The 20,481-nt window shown below is 37.6% G+C and overlaps 3 protein-coding genes across 5 annotated transcripts; 2 read left to right on the top strand and 1 right to left on the bottom strand.

Moving 5' to 3' along the window:
- The first annotated feature begins 1,591 nt into the window (after positions 1-1,591).
- kdm8 (lysine (K)-specific demethylase 8) lies at positions 1,592-5,467 on the top strand. 2 transcript variants are annotated; one of them, XM_026999733.3, is made up of 7 exons: positions 1,609-3,441; positions 3,584-3,756; positions 3,861-3,993; positions 4,143-4,190; positions 4,494-4,643; positions 4,746-4,838; positions 4,988-5,467. In XM_026999733.3, exons 1-7 carry the CDS (start codon positions 2,974-2,976, stop codon positions 5,150-5,152), a joined length of 1,230 nt encoding a protein of 409 aa, XP_026855534.2. In that variant the 5' UTR covers positions 1,609-2,973; the 3' UTR covers positions 5,153-5,467. The 2 variants fall into 2 exon arrangements, with proteins under 2 accessions (XP_081555108.1, XP_026855534.2); XM_081698982.1 differs by lacking the exon at positions 4,746-4,838 and having other exon boundaries at positions 1,592-3,441; positions 4,988-5,213.
- A 142-nt stretch (positions 5,468-5,609) lies between these two features.
- On the bottom strand, positions 5,610-9,340 carry nsmce1 (NSE1 component of SMC5/6 complex). The gene is made up of 8 exons (XM_026999968.3): positions 9,251-9,340; positions 8,328-8,461; positions 7,625-7,746; positions 7,463-7,540; positions 7,147-7,293; positions 6,787-6,903; positions 6,202-6,328; positions 5,610-5,940 (listed from the first exon to the last, which is right to left on the bottom strand). The coding sequence occupies exons 2-8, from the start codon at positions 8,443-8,445 to the stop codon at positions 5,825-5,827; spliced, it is 825 nt and encodes a 274-aa protein (XP_026855769.1). The 5' UTR covers positions 8,446-8,461; positions 9,251-9,340; the 3' UTR covers positions 5,610-5,824.
- Positions 9,341-10,225: 885 nt separating this feature from the next.
- On the top strand, positions 10,226-15,391 carry il4r.2 (interleukin 4 receptor, tandem duplicate 2). 2 transcript variants are annotated; one of them, XM_027007852.3, is made up of 10 exons: positions 10,226-10,381; positions 10,728-10,787; positions 10,960-11,095; positions 11,210-11,361; positions 11,884-12,035; positions 12,147-12,300; positions 12,381-12,474; positions 12,630-12,693; positions 13,750-13,832; positions 13,945-15,391. In XM_027007852.3, the coding sequence occupies exons 2-10, from the start codon at positions 10,742-10,744 to the stop codon at positions 14,858-14,860; spliced, it is 1,797 nt and encodes a 598-aa protein (XP_026863653.2). In that variant the 5' UTR covers positions 10,226-10,381; positions 10,728-10,741; the 3' UTR covers positions 14,861-15,391. The 2 variants fall into 2 exon arrangements, with proteins under 2 accessions (XP_026863653.2, XP_026863572.2); XM_027007771.3 differs by having other exon boundaries at positions 10,314-10,506.
- Positions 15,392-20,481: the final 5,090 nt, after the last annotated feature.

Consider the following 20,481-nt stretch of genomic DNA (forward strand, 5'->3'; position numbering starts at 1 on the left):
CATTAAGGTTTTTAATCTGATGCATGCAGCTACTGGAAGCCAATGAAGGGAGCACAGCAGTGAAGTAATGTGTGAACTTCTGAAGATTGAAGACAAGTTGTGCTGCTGCATTCTGGACAAGTTGTAGAGGTTTGTTCAAGTTCAAGTTTGGTTTATTCGTCACATACATAGTCATACACAGTATAACTCGCAGTGAAATGGTGGTTTGATGGCTCTTAGAGGAAGACCAGCAAGTAGCGAGTTGCAGTAGTCTAGCTTTGAGATCACAAGAGACTGCACAAGCACCTGGGTAGCTTCCTGCAAGAGAAAGGGCTGAATTCTTCGTATGTTACAAAGGAGAAATCTGCAAGACTGTTAGATTAGAAACATGAGTTGAGAATGACAACTGGTTGTCCAAAGTAATGACGAGGCTACGGGCAGCTTTGGCTGGTGATACCAGTGAGTTCTCGAAGGAAACTGTGAGGTCATGGTAAGGTTTGGGAGTACTTGGGATGAACAAAAGCTCAGTTTTACTCAGCAGACACACAGACTGTCGCCTGCTATTTAATTAGTTTGTTTTTTTAAAAATAAATTTTCAGCCATAAAAGTATAGTTTTGCATTAGCAAAACAATAATTATTATGTCAGGGTTATCTGAACAAAAAGATATATTATTTTGATGTTATGTTCTTGGTTACTATATTGCTTCTGACAGCAAGCATTAAAAAAACATGCAAAACAAACAAAAAAAATCATCCCATGGAGCGCAAAGCATATTTTATGGGCAAAGGCGCGAGATCTACCTACGTAAACACATAATTTAGCCAGGAAAAACTAATACTTTAGATACCTCGAAATAAACAACGTTGTATTTTTCTTATACCCGCAAAAAAATATATAAGGAAGAGGAGCTACAGGACGGTAGTGGGAGAAAAAAAAGCTCAGCATTTCAAGCAGTGTCTCCGCCACGGTGTCCTACGAGCGAAGCTTTCATCCGTTATGTCAGACGTGAATATGCTGGAAGAGAAGTCGTGCCGCGCTACACTCGCCCTGGAGCGAAGGCTTTCTGTCTCACACCCAGGCAAAGTCAGTGGGAGCAGGGAAGTGCTTTAGAGTCGGAGATTTCAGCCTCGCTTCGTTGTTCCACTCGTTTGAGCTGCTTCATTTGTCAGAAATAGACATGGAGAGTTGAATTGTCTTTCTTGCTTGCCGAAGTGTGCTGAATGGATCGTAATATCTTGCCAGAATTTCCGCACCAGGTGAAATAGTATAACACTTTAACGTGGTGCCATTTGCTGTGACGTTCGTGTTTCTGGTGTTGCTGCCTTCCATTTCTAATGTGTGAAATCTAAGCACGAGACCTGTAGTTACTTGACACCAGATCTAGCAGTTTCGAGCGTAAATATCAAAGCAGCATGCAAAACAAACTTGGTGCTAAATCTCCGCCTTTACTGCGCCCTTAAAGCATACTCCTTCACGGGTCATCTCTCTGCTCTTACATTTCAGTCTTTAACAGTTGGCTTATTTTATTCCTCTCTTTACAAATAGCGAAGAGATGAATAAAATGAAAGACTAAACAAACCCTAACCCCCATCAAAACTAGAGGTGACCTTCACAGATCTGATTGTGTTTTTGAAATTAATTATTGCATGAAAGAAAAATATATAAAATACATATTAAAATATATAACCTTGCAACCATAAATAGGCTTTCTGCAGCAATTGTGATAATAAATGATAATATAGATATTATTCATTAGAACATATTGCTATGATTATACAATTTTACAATTTTATATGTAAAATATAAAATTAAAATCATTATAAATGCTGCTCTGACAGATGTCCAAAGTAATAGGCTAGACCTATTTGTGACATTCATCTGTTGAACTGGTGAGAGGAGTAGGCCTACTGAAATAATAATGGGGAAACAGAAAGGAATAGAATAGTCATTACATTATATGCTGTTATCACACTGTTCCACATAAATCCTTTGGGAATCTTGGTATAATTTTTGTATGTTTAGTAAAAAACAGGAATTTAATGACAATTACGTTATACAGCAATCAAGAAAAACATCATCTAAGATACCACATATCAAGGCTTAAATGAATGTTTAATGTTAAAAAAGATTCTTATATTTAAAAATGTTATTTGTGGTACACAAGGTTTCCAGACAAATAGGATGTTTTAGACAGAATTCCTCCATCAGCTTTATATATGAATGAATATTTATAGGGTGACCATGCATGTGACAAAATAATCTGATATAAATCAATCTCCTTACACTCACACCTACCCAACTACACTCCTATTAAATGTCTTTTTAGGCTTATAAGTATAATACAACAGAATTTAAACAGAAATATGACAGAAATATAGATGTGAAATGGCCAGAGTTTGTGTGGAAATCTAGCAACTAGAAAACTGTTCCTTTTTATAACTGTATATCCGTTTTCACTGACATATTTTCAGACCACTCGTTAAAAACATCAGTGTGATAATAGGAACGTAATCAGTACAGTTAGTGTTTCTACACGGACGTTACTTGATGTAGTGCAGTTCATCTATTCAGAAAGTTTTAGCTTAGCTAGCAAACTATAATATAATGTGGATCAATTATTTTATAAGATATGAAATATTTGCTGGATTCAGTTAATGTTTAAGTGACATGTAATGTTCATTTTCTTTTTTTTAAAAAAAAGATTTGTTTTAAAAATTGGTGAGGTTCTGGATAAAGCTCACATGGACTATATAACTACCTAGCTAGCGTTAGCTATCTCTGCTATCTAGATAGAATAAATAAATAACTAACCTTGCTAGCTAGCTATCTCAGCTGACCGGTGAAGGTTGAACCATGGCATAGAGATCATATTGGTGAGATCTTTATGCGATGGCCGGCTTTTGTTTTCAGATTGCGCGTGTAGTTTCAGTTGCATATTTTAAGCCTGGTTTGTCCTTGAGGTCTGACATTTTAGATCGATAACTTTGAAAACATGAACATGGATTATGTTTGGGGAGACGTGCGTGCATTGCTGCCTGTTACCGAGACAGAGTTTCCTCTTCTGTTCAGCGAGATGGTTGAGCCAAGCACGCTGACCATCTTAGAACTGGCCAGAAAGGAGCTGTACAGTGAGCTCGAGTCCTCCGCGTGTGCTGATAGCGCTCAGGTCATCATCGACTATTCCTGGGAGAAGATCAACACGGGCACGTGGCGCGATGTTGAAAAGGAGTGGAGGCGTGTTTACTCCTATGGCTGCTTGTTTAAAGTCGTAGGGATGTGTCATGGAGACCCATCTCAGGCCAAGATCCAGGAAGCCATAAGGACATGCGACATGGGGTTGCTAATGGGCGCCTCCATCTTGGATAATATTCTGCAAAGGCTCGTTGGTGTTTTGAAAAATAAAGTGAAGCAGGGGGTTCTCAGCAAAGTGGACAGTGATCAGCCCTATCCAAAAGTGAAGGTGTGCTTTGATCTATGGAACCCAGATCTTTGGGTGCTCTTGTGTTAATAATTTATTATATTTTGTTTATTTTTGCTGTCAACTTTACTGAAAATGAAGCTCACAAGATCTATAACATCACTTATGTTTTGTGTGTGAACAGAAACTAAAGAAGAACTGCTTGCCTGAACCGATAATCAACACCAAACTGTCTGTGCCAAGAGTTCACCGCCCAGCTTTGGAAAGCTTCCGATTAGGATTTCTGTTACCCGAGAAGCCTGTAATACTAGAAGGGGTCATTGACCACTGGCCTGCCTTAAGAGAGCACCATTGGAGGTACATACTTTTTATGTGGATTCAGATTGGCTTACTGTCTTTCACAGTGTATGTGCTGTCCCCTGAAATGGCCAATCTTCCTTCACCTGTACACCCTCTATAAGCATAGACTATCTCAGAGCAGTGGCAGGCTGCCGGACTGTTCCTGTTGAGCTGGGGTCCAGGTACACTGATGAAGACTGGTCACAGAAGCTGCTTACAGTGAATGAATTCATAGACCACTATATTATGGGCAAAGTAAGATTGTTTTATATATAATGTGTTGCTTATAATATCACCCATGTTATACTTATATAACATCACTCGTGCTGAGACTATAGATGCTTGTATAGTATCTCCCAGGCTCATACTCTTTCATTACCTGTGTCTGTTTGTTTTGTTTACAGGGAGTGGATGGTATGGGATACCTAGCTCAGCATCAACTGTTTGATCAGGTGACTTTTAGTTCTAATCTCATGGCTTGTAATGATCATGTAATTAACAGAACTGCCAAAAAGTTACATTTATAAAAATGAATACATGAACTGAAAAAAAAATAAGTTTTTTGTTTGTTATTCATTACACTGGTGTGTGCTGCTGCAGTAATCATGCCACCTTTGATGAAAATGTCAATTTTGAGGCCATAATGAACAGAAATCATTATGAAATTGTCTGTTCTAAAGAATCTTTGATAGAAGCATCTCAGAACATTCTATACCGTACATGGATTATTTAAAAAACGCTGTCCATTATTGTAGGTGCCAGAGCTAAAAGAAGACATTCGTATCCCTGACTACTGTTGTCTTGGAGAGGGAGATGACGATGATATCATGATTAATGCTTGGTTTGGGCCAGAACAGACTGTATCTCCCTTGCATCAGGATCCCCAGCAAAACTTTCTGGCTCAGGTAATAATTTGCGACAGCACATTTCCATAAGGCTTTGGCCATGTTTTGTTTCAGTGTTAGATCCAGTAGTGTCTTCCAGTCATTTCCCACACTGACTCGTAGGTGATTGGAAGAAAGTACATCCGTCTTTATAACCCTGAAGAAACTGAAAATCTGTATCCACACCAGTCTCATCTACTGAGCAACACCAGTCAGGTACACCAGCTTGTGTCTCCATGTCATCATCCATTCTCTCTGAAAGTTTTATAGAGAAATAGTGCCACGCTGGTGATAAACTGACTAGAATTCAGTAGTACTGAGGAGGAGGAGGAGGAAGAGTATGATTACTTATCTGCCTTGCCCAGGTTGATGTCGAGAATCCGGATGTGGTGCAGTTCCCAGACTTTCTGAAAGCCTCTTACCAGGAGTGTGTTCTGCAGCCTGGTGACATCCTCTTTATCCCCAAACAGCACTGGCATTACATACGCTCCTTAGAGCTCAGCTTTTCTGTTAGTTTCTGGTGGTCCTAGTGATACTCTTCTAGAGAATGTTTCAATAACATGTTCAACTTTATTAAATCTTGTAAATGTGTTTCTGCTGCACTGAATTCTTCTGATTTATTTTCAAGTTTTCCCTGATTTGGGGGGGTGGAGGCACACTCAGGGACACTATAGAATTGTTTTTCTCATCAAAATAATTGATCAAAACAGACTAAAAGCATGCATGCTCATACAAAAAATGAAGAGAAAAATCCCGCTTGGCAAAAAAAAAAAAAAAAATCCTTTAGAAATGCTTGCTCACAACTCAAATACTCTTAAGTGCTGTAATAATACCCTATGGGAAAAACAGATACCCCCCCCCCCCCATTTACCTTAGTCCAGACTGGTGATATATACTCCTTGTAGTGTGTATGTTGTAGTCTATATGTTGCAAGCATATCCAAGTAGTCCAGTTCCCTAATCTAATGTTACAAATTACAGATGACACTTTACAAACTTTCCTTTTACTTCAAAATGCTCTGAATCACAAATCTAAAAGTATAAATGCTAAGAACACAACATTAAAATATTACAATAGTCCATCAAATAAAATGTACAATCCAAATGTACAATATAGTTTAAAAAATTTTAAACCATCAGAACACAACTATAACAATAATGGTTTAGAACACACATCCTCATGCGCATTTGAATACGGCAACATTAGGACCTCCTGGAGCGGCGCGTAGCCAAAGTGGAGGATGTAGAAGGGCCTGCTGTATTTTCTTTTGCACATGAAGATTGGCTTTGCAAAGTCTGTGAACTGTACTGCTGGACTTCTGAGAAATCAAAGAGTGAGATATAGAATTACACAACAGCTCACTGGGTACAGCAAGGTGCTAGCAACATCTAAGTCATATTAATAAATGTATGTAAGTTGCTATGGATAAGTGTCTACCAAATACAAACTGTGAAAGTAACATTTCTAAATGTTTTAAGTTGTCCTTGCTCTAAAAGGTAACACCCTTAAGACACAAACATCACTGAATCTGTGTGAATAAGGTGTACATTTGTACAGAAGGCATGATGATGAACCTTACCAGGAATCTCATGAGTCCAGAAGTCATTGCACGAAGGGCAGTGCGGGTCAGTGCGTCCTTTAAAATATCTGGCAACACAAGGAAGGTGTATCTTGATGCCACACACAGCATTTTCACAGATTTGGCCCTGAAGATGTGAGGGACAAAGTTGTCATTCACACAGGCAAAGGAAAAAAATCAGTGCATCAATATATTTCAGATCAGTATATTTTAGAATTTTTTAAATTTTAGATTTACATATTCTGCATCTGCAGTAAAGGTAAGCATTCTGTTTTACTGGCACTGTGGACAAATAATAATTTGCTATCATTAAAACAATGTTTCATGGGCTGCTCTAACTTGTTATCATATTTCATTTTTCCTTAGAAAATAAGACATGAAATCTAATCATAATAAAATAAAAGTAATATTTATATTAATAAAAATGACCCAGTTTCATAGTGACCAACTAATATATGGAACAGAGGAAGAAGGTTAGTATGTTCATACATTAAGAAAAGCAATGTAAACTTCTAGTGTAGGCTTCCATGTATATGAATTGGAGAAAAAGTTTTCCAGTATCTGTTCACATTCTGTGATCATCACCTGGATTGCAATGTTGTGGCATACAAAGCACCGTTTGATGAGGTCTGGGTAAATCGTGCGCATGTGCTGTTCCATTTCAATGATGCATCGAGTGCTTAGAGTGTATTCACCTTCAATCTGGGAAGAACCACATTCATATCATGCAGCTTTGCTATTTCGGCACATTCAGTCAACTCTATGCCTGTATGTCCAGTTTGGAAGCACAAAGCACATGTAGGAGAACAACGCCCAGAATTACCATGCACAAAGCTAATTGGTGCTCTTAAAAAACATGTAGATGCCCTAGCTCTAACTCTTAAGCACTAACAACAGTTAAAGTGTAACCAGGATAGTAAAATGTTTCTTTACAAGAAAATCTACCTCATTTAACCATTTGTCCTGGACAAACTTATTCAGCACATGTTCAGTCTCCTTCTTCTTCAGTTTTTTCGTCTGGAGACTGTCAGCACAGTTCAGGATATCAGTGGAAGAGGCTGTACCATTCTCAGAATCTACAATCAGATCCATCTGGAGAAATGATCAAAAGATTGTCATTTAAAAACATTCTGCTTTTGTAGTGTTTTCTTGATGATTTGAGGGATGCATGCATAGGTTTTTAAGGAACACATTGCCATTCTAGCAACACATCAAAATCAGCAAATATCAGTAAGCAAATGCTACACAACAAATTACTTACTGTTTTCCTAAACAACTCCAACTCATTATCTGCATAATCAGAGGACATCTTTGTTATGTCTGTTTTAGCCATGTTTACCTAGATGAAAAACAAGGAGTCTGAGTGTCCTGTTTTAGGTGAGGTTGATTTCACTACACATGTTAATATACATGCATTACTGACCAAAGCAAAGTAGTCTAGTCCATCTTCTTCTGACATTCCTTTTCTGATGTGCATGAACAGTGGCTGAAGTTGAGCATTGATGACACTGATGAAGTCTTCCACTTTTTCTTGTGAATAATGTGCTGCAGAGGAACACCACACACACACAAAAAATGGTGCACAGACATAATAAACAAACTACTAAAATGCACTTTCCTTTGAACATTTTCTCACCAGTCACTTTATTAGAAACCTGTGTTTATTTGAAACACCATGCACATGTACAACCATGTGCTAACTACATCCTCTTCATCAGTTTCATTTCCATGCATTTGGAGCTGGATATTTTGGGATGGTAGTCCTCTCTCAGCCTAGCACTGACAGTGACATGCAACAAGTCCAGGCATTGCTGCTGTGCCTAATTCACTCACACCAGTCAAACATGTCAGTGTCACTACTACGATGAGAATGGTAGTATAATATATCCAGGACAGTACAACAATATCCAGCCAGAAGTGGACTTGTGGTCAAAAACTAACAAGTGATGAAAAGTGTGGAAGGCAGATGAAAATTTGTGCATGGGCTACATTCTGTAATTGTAGAGCTATATAATGCACCACCAAGATGTGTGTACCTAACAATGTATCCAGTAAGTGTACATACAAATTAAGCATGTCTGATAAAGTAGATGAATGTAATTAGCAACAGTCAAAAGATTACACACCTCCATGAGTTTCACAGCAGTGTCGATGAAGGGCACTGGCCTGGGAACTACTAATGACACCATTACTCATCATTGTCTGTAAGAAGCGTCTATGACTATCTCCCATTTGTCGGGACATCCCTGTGAATTTCCTCCTAAAGTGGAAATGAACAGTGCATTTTGGTTTATGGTTATAAATAAAGAGAGACAGACTGACATAATGGATAAACAGATGGTATTACATTCTCCCAGTTAATCAGGAATTTGTCAGGAATGTTATTCTTATTATAAGACATTAACCACAAATTTTGATGCAGGCATCCCAGTGAAATGTTTTTTTTATTATTATTAATACCCAGTCTTAATTAATACGACTGCACTCAAGCCAACTTTTGCATGAATACACCATACTTATTAAGTAATGCCACTACCCAAGCAGCTTAGGCTACTACAAAGTGCAGTTTAGTTGGATTGGCTCTTAAATATCCTGTGCATATCTTGTTGCAGTGACCAATGGATTTCCATGCATTTAGAAACTTAATTATGAAACCAAAATTGGAAAATCATTAATTGTTCAGTATAGCCGTTCATCATTTATTTCAGTATGCACCGATGTGTCAGTCAAAATAACCATGAACTCGTCCACACACAAAAACTTTCTGCTGTTGACTTGGATGCCTTTCGCTTTCAGTAAAACACATTACAGAGAACATTGTAGCTAGCCAACTAGCAAGCTAACTTATTCTAAGTAATGTGAGGTAAATACAAGATGGCTAGCGATAGTTAGCTTTTTGTGGCTACAGGTCATGAAATCTAAAAACAAAACAAAAAACATTGTCGGGTAGACAGGCTACATATTTATCTTCTTTTCTGTACACTCTGTAAGAGGAATACCAGGTAATTCAAACCAAAACAAAGAACTAGTCAGTTTTATGGGTACTTACAAAAATGTCTTCCGTTTTCAGAGAATAGTCTACTCACTTATGGTCAATTGTGCTGGGGGTGGGGGGATGGGGGGGAGAGGGTGCGAAAACACTCTCCTCCGGAAATAAACACTTCCGGTCGTAAACGTCTAGGGGTTTGAACAGTTCCGGGTGTGAACATTTTCGGGTGCTTTGTGTGTTACGTGCATAGCGTATTTTCATGTCAGTTTGTGATGACTATTTTTGATGTTTATCAGTGTTTTCCTGTGCTAATCCTATATAGCTGAACTGCATGTTTTAGTGTTTTACATGTTGCAATAGAGCGTTTGAATGAGTACGTGTTAATTAGCTGAGGAGTAAGATACTAGAAGTAGGGAAACCACAATTTGCAGTGCAGTGACTACGCTGCTGTGCGATCAGGATCCAGTCACAGTGCAGTATAATAAAGAGCAAAATCTGTAAATCTGAAGTTTTTCTCCACTAGGTGTCAGCAGTTGGAGCAGCAAAATTCAGGATTATTTTAAAGGAATACTACAGCATCTTCCAGCATCGGCGTTGTCAGTAGTTTATGATCTCCATGCACATAATTTCAAAGCAAACGCCCAATCCGATCAAAATGATTGTTTTTCAAATGCGGTGGGGATTAGATTAAAATGATAAAAAGTGTGTTTTCCTCTATCCTGCTTAAAATTTAAACAATGAAAAATAGCCATGTAAAAAAAGATCTGTGTGTGCGCCTCACTTAAGATTGTCTTCATTGCTAACGTTTTTGCAAAAACCTAATTTACTGGACAGGACTTATAGATCTAAAAATCACTTCTGGTGGAAACGCGAGACTTTTCCTTAAATTGTTTTTTTTTTTTTGTTTTTTTTTTCTGTACGAAACACTTCCTTATATAGGCTTGGAAATAAAATATTAAAATCCTGAAAACAGTGATGTCAGATACCAGAGAAAGGTCTTCTGTCTGGACCTAGTTGGTTTTGTTTTCTTCCACATACTTTGGTAGACCAGCGGTAAGCAGCGCAATACTGCATCTTTGAGTTCCACAGAACTACAGCGTCATCGTTCCAGTAAAACCAGAAGTCCGCCCACACTACCAAATCCATGTATTCGAACAGGGAAGTGAGATAAGACTACAATATTCCTTAAAGGTAAAACATGTAAATGCTTTTAAAACTGACTATTAAAAACTAATACAAAGGCAAAAATATCAACAAACCGAAATATTAATATTGGAACAATTTTGACATCCTTGGATCGACTTAATACTACATAGGTAAGTTTCAGAATGCATTTGTGGAAATATAGGCCTACTGTTACCCAAACAAATTTTTTTTATCTATGATCTATTAGTAGTCCAATAGCAGTAGATCGTATATATAAATTACACGTTAGACAAATCGCACACTTTAGCTTTATCTAAAATTAATTTGAATAATTTAATACTTTTACAAATTTAGTTTTATACACAATTGTTGCGCTTTCGTTTGTCCGCAGACTTTTTGACGACAATGCGCACTATTGTGATTTTGCTACTACTCTTTCCCCTCGTCAGTGGTATGTTTTCTACTATTATTCATCTCTATTGTACTATGATTAATTGACCAAATTAAAATAATACAACAAGGTATATTATGCTTAACCATCGGGCAAGGAAATCAACCAGTACATTGTACTATAGTCTATGTATCAGTGACTTAATTATGATGATATGCTGCCAATTTTAAAGCATTTTTAGAGACTTCACTGGATCTGAATTGTGTTAATGATTATGAAAAGGAAATGACATGCCATATGACTCCAGACAATACCAACGACTGCTCTGAATACAAACTCAATGTTTCTCTTGACGTTCAACCAACGAAGTGAGTTCCTCAATATAATATGTGTTCCTGGGTAGTTGGCTATTTAAAAAAAGTTAATGTTCAGGATTAATTTGTTGATTCTGAGTGCACACATTGTATATTTATGTTTTCCAGAACATTTATATGCAGGTTTGAGCACATCTATTCCAGTGCATGTGAATGCAAGTTCCAAGTTAACGGCTTTGTTGTTGGAGAGACCTTCAAGGCTAATCTGTTGAGAAAAGGAAATGTTTTGTTTACCAAATATATCAAAACTAGAGAAAGCAGTAAGTGATATGTGAATTTCATTTTAGTCATCTCACTTTTTTATTTCATACATTATTTACTTTTTACACAGTTAAATAATTTTATATTTTATGGCGTGTTTGTTTTTTCAGTGGTCATGTCTCTACTATGGTAATAATCATAGTAACTTTAACTATGGAAATAACATTAATTGGAATGCATTTTGGAACACTATAAAATTTGGGATTTTTTTCCTATTGAAATTCTTCAATTCTGTGATAATTTTTGAGGTGTTTAGCAAATAAAAGTGTCTGTTATGTGTTTTTGTGAACTATGCAGCTACAATTTGGATATCAGCTATTTGTCCTCTTTCTTTGTTGCCTTTTGATCCTTTTATTTAGTTATTATTATTTATTTTCTGCTTTTTGTGTATCTGCTGTGCATTTATATAAACAGTTGTTAACATTATGTCCTGGAGAAGTCAGAGGATTTTATATTTTACTAAGAGTCAGGAGAGTTTGTTAAGGAAGTGTATGACTGACTATAATTATTCTTCCATGTAGTCAAGCCTAAAAGACCAATCATCATATCAATCAGTCTGACAGAAAATGGCAACTTTCGTATTACTTGGGACACCAAATATACCCATGGTACGGTATTTTATGAAAGTCTGTCTGTAGAGCTCACCTACAGTGTTAAAGGAAGCACACACAATGTAAGTGAGCTGCATAAGATAAACAGTTAACTATCTGTTCACATACCTCGTGTCATAGTAGTACAGGAAAACCAGCACAAAAAAATGATTACTTGTACTTTTGCTCTACAGGTGTCCACAGACCCAATGAAAGTAGATCAAACTAACTATGAGTTTGTGGGTAGAAACCTTCAGCCTAATTCCAACTATATTGTTTGGGCAAGAGTGGTTACAAATTATAACGATATATACAGTGACTACAGTGAACCATATGAGTTCAGCACATGTAAGTTTTTAAACATATGAAATCTTTACATAAAAAACATTTTAACCCTTCCAATGGATTACATGTATCTGTGTCTCTAGCACTCTCTTTACAGAAAATTCTGAAGATAATAATTCCCATTTCATGTGTCATTCTGATCTTCTTTATACTCACCATCTACTACTGTTACATCAAGTAAGGTCTCTTTTATTAAATATATAGTCATAGTCATAGTCAGGTCTTAGTGTCTATAGTTTTCTGTACGGAAAGTTGCTGTATATGTCCAGTGAGGCTCATTCAGACCAACACATCACAAGAGAATAACTGTTCTTTTCACCTCTTTATTACAGAATCGTGAGGGAGTGGTGGGATAAGATTCCTGTCCCAACAATAACTCACAGTTTTGAAAAAAAGGCAGGCAATGTTCTGTTCCTGTGATTTACATTATTTTCCCCACTGCTGTTTTTAATGTGTGTATTTCTGAAATGATTCAGGATTAAGTACCCCAAAAGACTCTTCAGTAACTGATAACTAACTAATAGAAAACCTTTAGTCTTCAACATTTTTGTGTAAAAATGTTAAGAGGAAGTGGAAACATTTTTTTTTTTTAAAGTAACATGAAAGGGAAAATGTCAAAAATATTTGATAGTTTTGTGCCTGTAGCTTTAATGCTGCATGACGTGTGGAAATGGTTTGCAAAGATAATTTTTGCTAATAAGAAAGAACTACAATATAAAGATTGTGAACAAACTTTAGGATGGATTGCCTAAGCCCATTCCAATAACATGAAATAATAATATTGGAATTGTTTAGCAATTTGTACATTTGTAGGTTGTACATTGAAACATGAAATAGAAGCATGGTTAGATCGATGAGTAAAATCAAACTAAAAAGTAGCCATGCACCTTCAGACAACAGATAAACTTTAATAACCAGCCTGATGGCTCTAGCTTCTAGGAGTATCTAAACCCATGTATTTTTCTCAAAATATTTTTATTTTGGAGGATGGAGAGATGAAAATAGAAAGTATAAATAGGAATGTAAAAAAATGAATGTGTGCATTATTGAGACTCTTAGTATGTATGCCAGTTCTGGTGGTTGTAGTATATAAACTGTAGGATCAAGCATTAAAATATGTTTTTGCAGTATGTGCAACAGAAAGGCACAGAGTGGAATTTGACAAGACATTATATTCCGTAGGACTATTAGTATCTGTCAAAAGTTTAGATATGCACACCTTTCAGAAAAACATGAAATAACATGTGATTATGCTATGCTAAATTAATTATGTTATATAAGTAGTCATCTTTTACTTTGATGTCAACTTTACACACTACTATGTTTTCTTAACCAGCTTCTCGAGGCAGTCACCAAAATTCTTACATATGTAGAGCACATATAGGCTGAAGGCTGATTTGCTGAGGGGGGCCTAAATTTAATTTATTTCTTTTATTCTTTGATGTTTATCAGGTCCCACATTTCCCTTCATTTCAAAATGAGTTCAATGCTGTCCATCTTGAAACTTCAAAACTGGACAAAAATGGCGAGACAAGGTAGACTAAATTTTCATACACTTGAAATGTGTTAAAATAACACTTGTGCTATTAGATCAGCCTACAGTGTGTTTAGTTCTGTTCTAAAGTCATACCCTTCTTCTGTCAACAGGAAATCATATTCAAACGTAGACAACAGGAGTGAACCCCGTCAGCATAGTCTTGGCCATTATGGCGATTTATCTCACGTGATTTATGCCCAAACTGGCTATGAGAGTGTGGAAGAAACAGATGCTAAGTGTGATTTGCATAAGAAGGACCAAGCAGGTCCAAACCATCAAATGCCAGAATCTAATGCAATTCAAAAATATCTGCAACCAAACAATATGGATTCAGATTTGAGGGTGGAGTGTGGGAGTAGCTCTGGTTCATCCTTCAGCAATAGGTGCTATATGGGATCAGACTCCTCAGGCTCCTGTTTTCGAGACCAACCCATTAGACACTCAGCCCACTGCCAAAATGACAGAAAGGATTTATTTTCTTCTTTGCCTCAGAACCTGGAGCCACTGATACCAACAGACTTTGAGTACAGCCCATGTAATGGCTGTTCAGGGTCTGCTGACACCAGCATGACACATCTCCCTCCCTCCAGCAATGACTTTACTGTGATTCTTGGATATCAGAGCACCAGTGAGGTCCTGGATCATGGCAACAAGCCAGAGACAGATGCATCTCTGGACCAGGCATTTATTAGCTCTCACGATGATGTTAATCAGATGCTGGAAATGGCATTTTGCAGTACGAATGCACAGGATGTTTCACTGCCTGGCTGTGAAAGCACCATTATGCCAGTTGATAATGGATATCAGCCTTTCCAAAGCTTAGATCGAAACACAGGAGAACAGTGGAGTGCCGACTGCAGCACTGAACTACAACAGAGCATCCTTCAGACTGCAGCTGGGACAGCCTGTCATAGTGTGAGCTGTAGCACTCAGCAGGCACATGCACCATCATTAAAAGGTCTTTGTCATCCTCTTTTGCATATTTCTCTAGGCATTCAAATTGACTGTTCTTATCAGAAGGTTTGACATCACACCTCATAATAGAATTTCTTGAATTACATTATATAGTACAGTATATTGTACAGAAAAACAATTATACTTGTTCTGGGGAAATATTGTGTTATATGCCCTTTTCTCTATTTATGCTGCACTCTGTAATTGACCTACTCTCCACATCTGATTATTATGTTCAATTCCGTAGAATTTAGTTCTTAGAAATCTGTAAAACCTGGGTGTGATGCAAGATATTCTAGGTAGTGTATAAAACAAGATAGCAGGTCTGTGTACTTCATAGTGTACTTTTATTGCATATGTTGTGTATGATACCATGAGGAGGGTGAGCTTGTCACCTCATCATTGACTCATGAAAAAACATTTGAGACAAAATCCAATGCTTTCATAATACCCGTAAACCAATTCTTTGACACCAAAAGCCTGTATATACTTGGGAGTTTATGAACATTTTCATAAGTCATTTACCAACAGCTTGTTAAGACAGTGTTGCAAAATTACCTAATATTTGCTGTTTTAGATAAAGCAAGAAGCATGTTTTGAACAGTTTTGTTTCTGTTTATTTTATTATTCTTAAAAACATTTCTGGGGTTTCTAATTTTCCCAGCAAATATATAATCAAATAATGGCTGTTTATGGTTTTATAGTGGTATGTAACAAATAACAAACTGGTATGTAACAAATAACAAATAAAATAATGTTGAGGGAAGAATATTACAATGATACTTTAAAATGTAATGACACAGAAAAGGCAAACCAAACACCTATTTTAGCTTTTTTATGAAGTTGTCTGACAAATTGTGGTATGGAATTACAGAACATACAAGGCAACAACCTGTCTTAACAAATATTTAGTGTCTCACTTACACCTTTAGTAATCCTACACTACAATAACCTGCCTTAACACATCTGTAGTGTCTCACTTAGACATATAGTGATCCTAAACTACAACAACTTGATTTAACACATTTTTAGTGCCTCACTCTTGGTACACATATAGTGTGTAGGATACACTACTTATGGTATAGCAATTTAGTCAAACATTGACATGAAATAAGAGGTCAGACGGAGCTACCTGGAATTGTTCATAATTTATACTGGATAAATGAGATATGAAGTTAGTGTTTGCATGACACTCTCTGAGCCTAACCAAAGACCACAGATGCTTGATATCCACAGACTGTACAGCCAAATATAGTAAAGCACTGGTGCACAGAATACTATTGGATCATATACTTTAATATCCCTGTGCTTCCTTAAAATATAAAAATAGAAACATGATTTTCTTGGAACCGTGAGTGGAAGGCATTTCAAGATTACACATTATGGTGTGTTTTTCAAGCAAACTATCTCAGACAAGAACTAACCAAACTAGGTTTAGCTATTTATCCCTCTGAGGAAAAAGAACATGCACTGTATTTAGCCACCCTTAACCTATAACTGAGGAAAGCTCAGAAGAAACATTTATAGATGAAGATGAAGTGATACAATAGAAACTGTTTCATTTGATTTATTGTTTATTTATACACCTAAATATTTATGTCTTCAAATATTTATGTCTTCAATGAAAGGACTCATACTCAGTAAATGGAAAACAACATATATCTATGCTATAGTTGCTCTATGTCATCATCTGTACAGGTTTACAGCACTACATGTCTGTTTGTGAAAACATTATTTAAAACAAATTGATTTTCTTAATATTCATAATATAATTGTATGAAACTGTTTACTTTAAAAAAACCTTCAGGTTTTAGGTTTACATTCAGCCAAATGTGGTATAGTTTTAGGTCCTGATTACAGAAAAATCAATATTCTATTATACGCATGTAACTGTGGAACATTTATCTTGCAAGTAGAACAACAATATGTCCAGTTCTTTGGTCAGTTAAACCAAAATACTTTGAACATCATCCTGCCTCATATTAGATTTGTGTGTGTGTGTGTGTGTGTGTGTGTGTGTGTGTGTGTGTGTGTGTTTACATTTCGATATTTACCTCTCATTGTAAATACCAAATGCATATTATTTTAATCCACATCTGTATACAGTTTTAGAATACAAACCTCTAGGATGGCTCTGTATTTCATTTATATTTTAAAACTTCAATTCATAATGACTTAGCTAAGCAAAACTTTATGCTAAAACATAGCTGTTGGTGTAGTGACAAAATAAGTGTGTGTCACATAGGGTGGCCCAAAAGTTTGTTGGCCTGTGTGATGACGAGGCAGTTTACTTCCATGGAACTGCAGACTGAGCTAAACAGTCACACATTGCACAATCCATGTTTTTAAACCAAGATGTAAGATGTGCAATAGTGGGTGTTTATTTCTACTCTTCCTTCTACTTTTACAGTTCCTATCAAAAATGAAATCATATTAAACATTGGAGATAGTATGAAGTATTCTATATGTGTGCAGGCTTTAACAGTAAATTTGGCCTCCTTTGGTTTTAAAATTTTATATAATTAATAGCTGCTGTAGTAAGATTCAAATGTTTGAAAAGTCCTACTGTTAACAGGAACGTGATAAAAATAATAATCTCTTTGTAACGGTGAGCGGCAAAGATGCAGACATGTGCGGAGAAGAGCGAGATTTATTAGGGGCAAACCCAGAGTCATAGTCGTTGTAGCAGTCCAGGGTCATAGAGTCAATACGGAGATTACGGGGATACATTATAAACAAACAAACACTTGGAGGTAAACAAGGGAAGCAGGCTATAACAGGCTAACATAAACGAAGGCTTGGAAATACAGATGGGCTTTCATACATCCTCCAAACACAATGAACAGCAAAAACACAGGCACTCAGACAGGGTTTAAATACATGAACTTAACAAGGTAGAAACGAGGGACAGGCGTGAGCAATGAAATGAGGGGCGGAGAAAACAAAATTACGGCTTGGAACTAAAATAATACGCAAGACAGGGAGAACATGGAACATGGAAGCTAGGAGGGACTAACTGTGACACTCTTTAAATCTCTGAGTGATTTTTAAATAAGAGACCATTTCTTTTTTAATGTTCGTTTTTTTCTAGACCTCTCCTGTCAGATGTTAAATACCAACTGTAGTGGGTGCAGCAAGCACATGCTTTGCACTACTGTCCATTTTGTGACAAAGAGCCACCCAACACATTCAGAGGATAGCACTAACTGCCCTTTATCAGAAAGCACAAACACACAGATGTCCACGATTGGCTGGTCCTGCAGTGAATGACAGGGGTCAGAGCAAGGCCAATCATCCCACCAAGGGTGTCCGGGCTGGCCACTGATGGTTGTGGTATCATCGGAGTTAATATCAGTGAACTCCTGATGATAGGGCAAACAATTTTCTATTGCATACTGGGGAGCCAAGAGAGCTGGTCAGACTGTGAATCTAAGGGAAACCATGAAAATGAAGACCAGGTTCAATTCCTTTTATTGGCTTCTTCCATCCTATCCTCCCATGGCACAGTGAGCTTTGATGTTTCCAAAATCAGCACAGTGTCTGGTCTCACAGTGGTCTCTGTGATAGTCTCTAGAAATCTGAGGTGCTTTCCCAGATCAATGTTCATCTATCAGTCATGCTGTTTCAAAGAGGCTTTGGCAAGGGCTGAGGTTTCTCCCAAGCTCTGACAAATGCCACTGCCTGCCTTGAATATTAGAGGCACTTGACTCAGTCTGTTCCTCTGCAGATGGTGCCAGCAGCCACCATCAGCACCTGGTCATGCCGCCAGTGGTAGCAACCTTCACCTGGTGCCTTGGAGCAGCAGCTAAAGATGTGCTCCAGTGATCTGAAAGAAAAGTGATTCCTAAAACAAAAGTGACATGCCTGTGAGTCAACCTTCCCCCAGCTGAAGAGGTTGGATGGATTTGGAAGGATGTAATAGGCAGACTGTATTAGGGACTTTATGAAGAAACCTCAGCTTGCCACATCTCGACCAGGAGATCTTCATATCCAGTGCCTGTTCCCGGCTTGTCCATTCTTCCTGTTGACACATACTTACCATCTGGCATACACACAGCCCTACTATTCCCTTTGCTACTGTCCCTACCGAAGCTCTCTGCCAAGGCATGACTCCACCTGGTCCACTTCATCCTTTGCTTTCCATTTTCTCCAAGTTCTTACCTCAATGCGAGCCTGGGAGACCTTTGGGTCACATGATTCCCTCTAGTGCAGCACCTCTCTTGCATGGGCAACTATGAACTCCTCAATTAGGTTGTTCTTGGGGAGCCTCAGCTTGAGGCTTGTCCCATATAGAGCAATGCTGCTCAGGCTGTGTGGTAGGCCCAGTTACCTGTGCAGGTGTTGACTGATCCACCAGTCAAAAACTTTCGACACCGAGGGAATTCATAGATCAACAGTGTCCAAATAAATCCTGGGAAAGATGCTATGCAGATATCCAGGCCTTGAATTTTCTTGGTAGTTCTGACATATGAATCCAAGTCCTGGTTTATGGCCTTGATGGAGGCTACATCCTTCAGTGTGCTGTCAATGACCTTCCGAGGACCATTCCTTTTCCTTGACCGGCTTCTCCATGACTGATGGTATCTTAGTGTCTCTCAGAAAAAAACAGAAACTAATAGTTTCCTTCCCCTTCTTCAGCACCAAAGACCTGAATTGAAGCATTTTCTTGCTCATGTGATGAGCATCTCTTATCCCTGCAGAAACCACCTGCATCCTGGCAATAGGTTTGCTGTGACTGTCAGATCATCCATAAAGGCTCTAATGAGGGGCTGTCAGACTCCAGACTTTGTAAGAGGGCCTCTGTATTCCGGCTCAGCAGACTTAACCAGCATGTTCATGGCCAAGGCAAAGAGCATCACTGAAATAGTATATCCAGTGATGATCGCTTTTTTCAGCCAGTGCCATCCTGAAGTGACTGCCCCCTTCCCCCACCTCCAAACTGATAGAGGTGACTCTCGGATTGAAGTTATGATAATAATCCAAAAATGAGATCCCAGACCTTTCATGGGACATGGTGCCATTGCACAACTGCTGATTTCACCAGTTTGTGTGGTAGGGATCCATATGCTCTGGTAAGGTCCAACCACAGCACTGTTAATTCAAGAAATTAGTTTAAAAAAAACCTCATTAGACCAAACACCATGCTAGCAATGAAGTATGTGGGTGACATCATAATGTTGTGAGGATGCTTCATCTCAGTGCCACTAGGCACCTTATTAAAACTAAAGTAAATATGAATGGTGCAAAACACAATGAGATGCTGTCTGCCAAAATTCTCAAACTTAGAAGAGGCTCCTCCTTTCAGCAGGGCAATGGCTCCGATAATTGGTTTTTAAATATATGTTTAAAAATAATGAATTTTGACTTTGAACATTTCCTTTAAGAACATATTGGTTTGCAGTAGAAATACTGTCTGGAACATTCTGTTTATCATTTCCAATATAAATTAATCTGAGTACTTTTAATGGAGTTGAACACCACAAGTAATCATTTTAGTGAGGATTTGAAAAAAAAAATTATTTATTCTTGGGCTAATTCTTTGTCCTATGGCATTTGCACATATTAGTTATAGTCACTTTGATTGATCAGCAAAGTTTCAGTGATTACGACAGAGAAACAATAGCTTATCTCAGCATTTCAACTGAGTACAAAGGCAAAGAAGTGAGTTTCAGAAAGTTTACATGCAGGTTTGA

Source organism: Electrophorus electricus, chromosome 2 (assembly GCF_041902795.1).
Source record: "Electrophorus electricus isolate QZ-2024a chromosome 2, ASM4190279v1, whole genome shotgun sequence".
NCBI lineage: Eukaryota > Metazoa > Chordata > Actinopteri > Gymnotiformes > Gymnotidae > Electrophorus > Electrophorus electricus.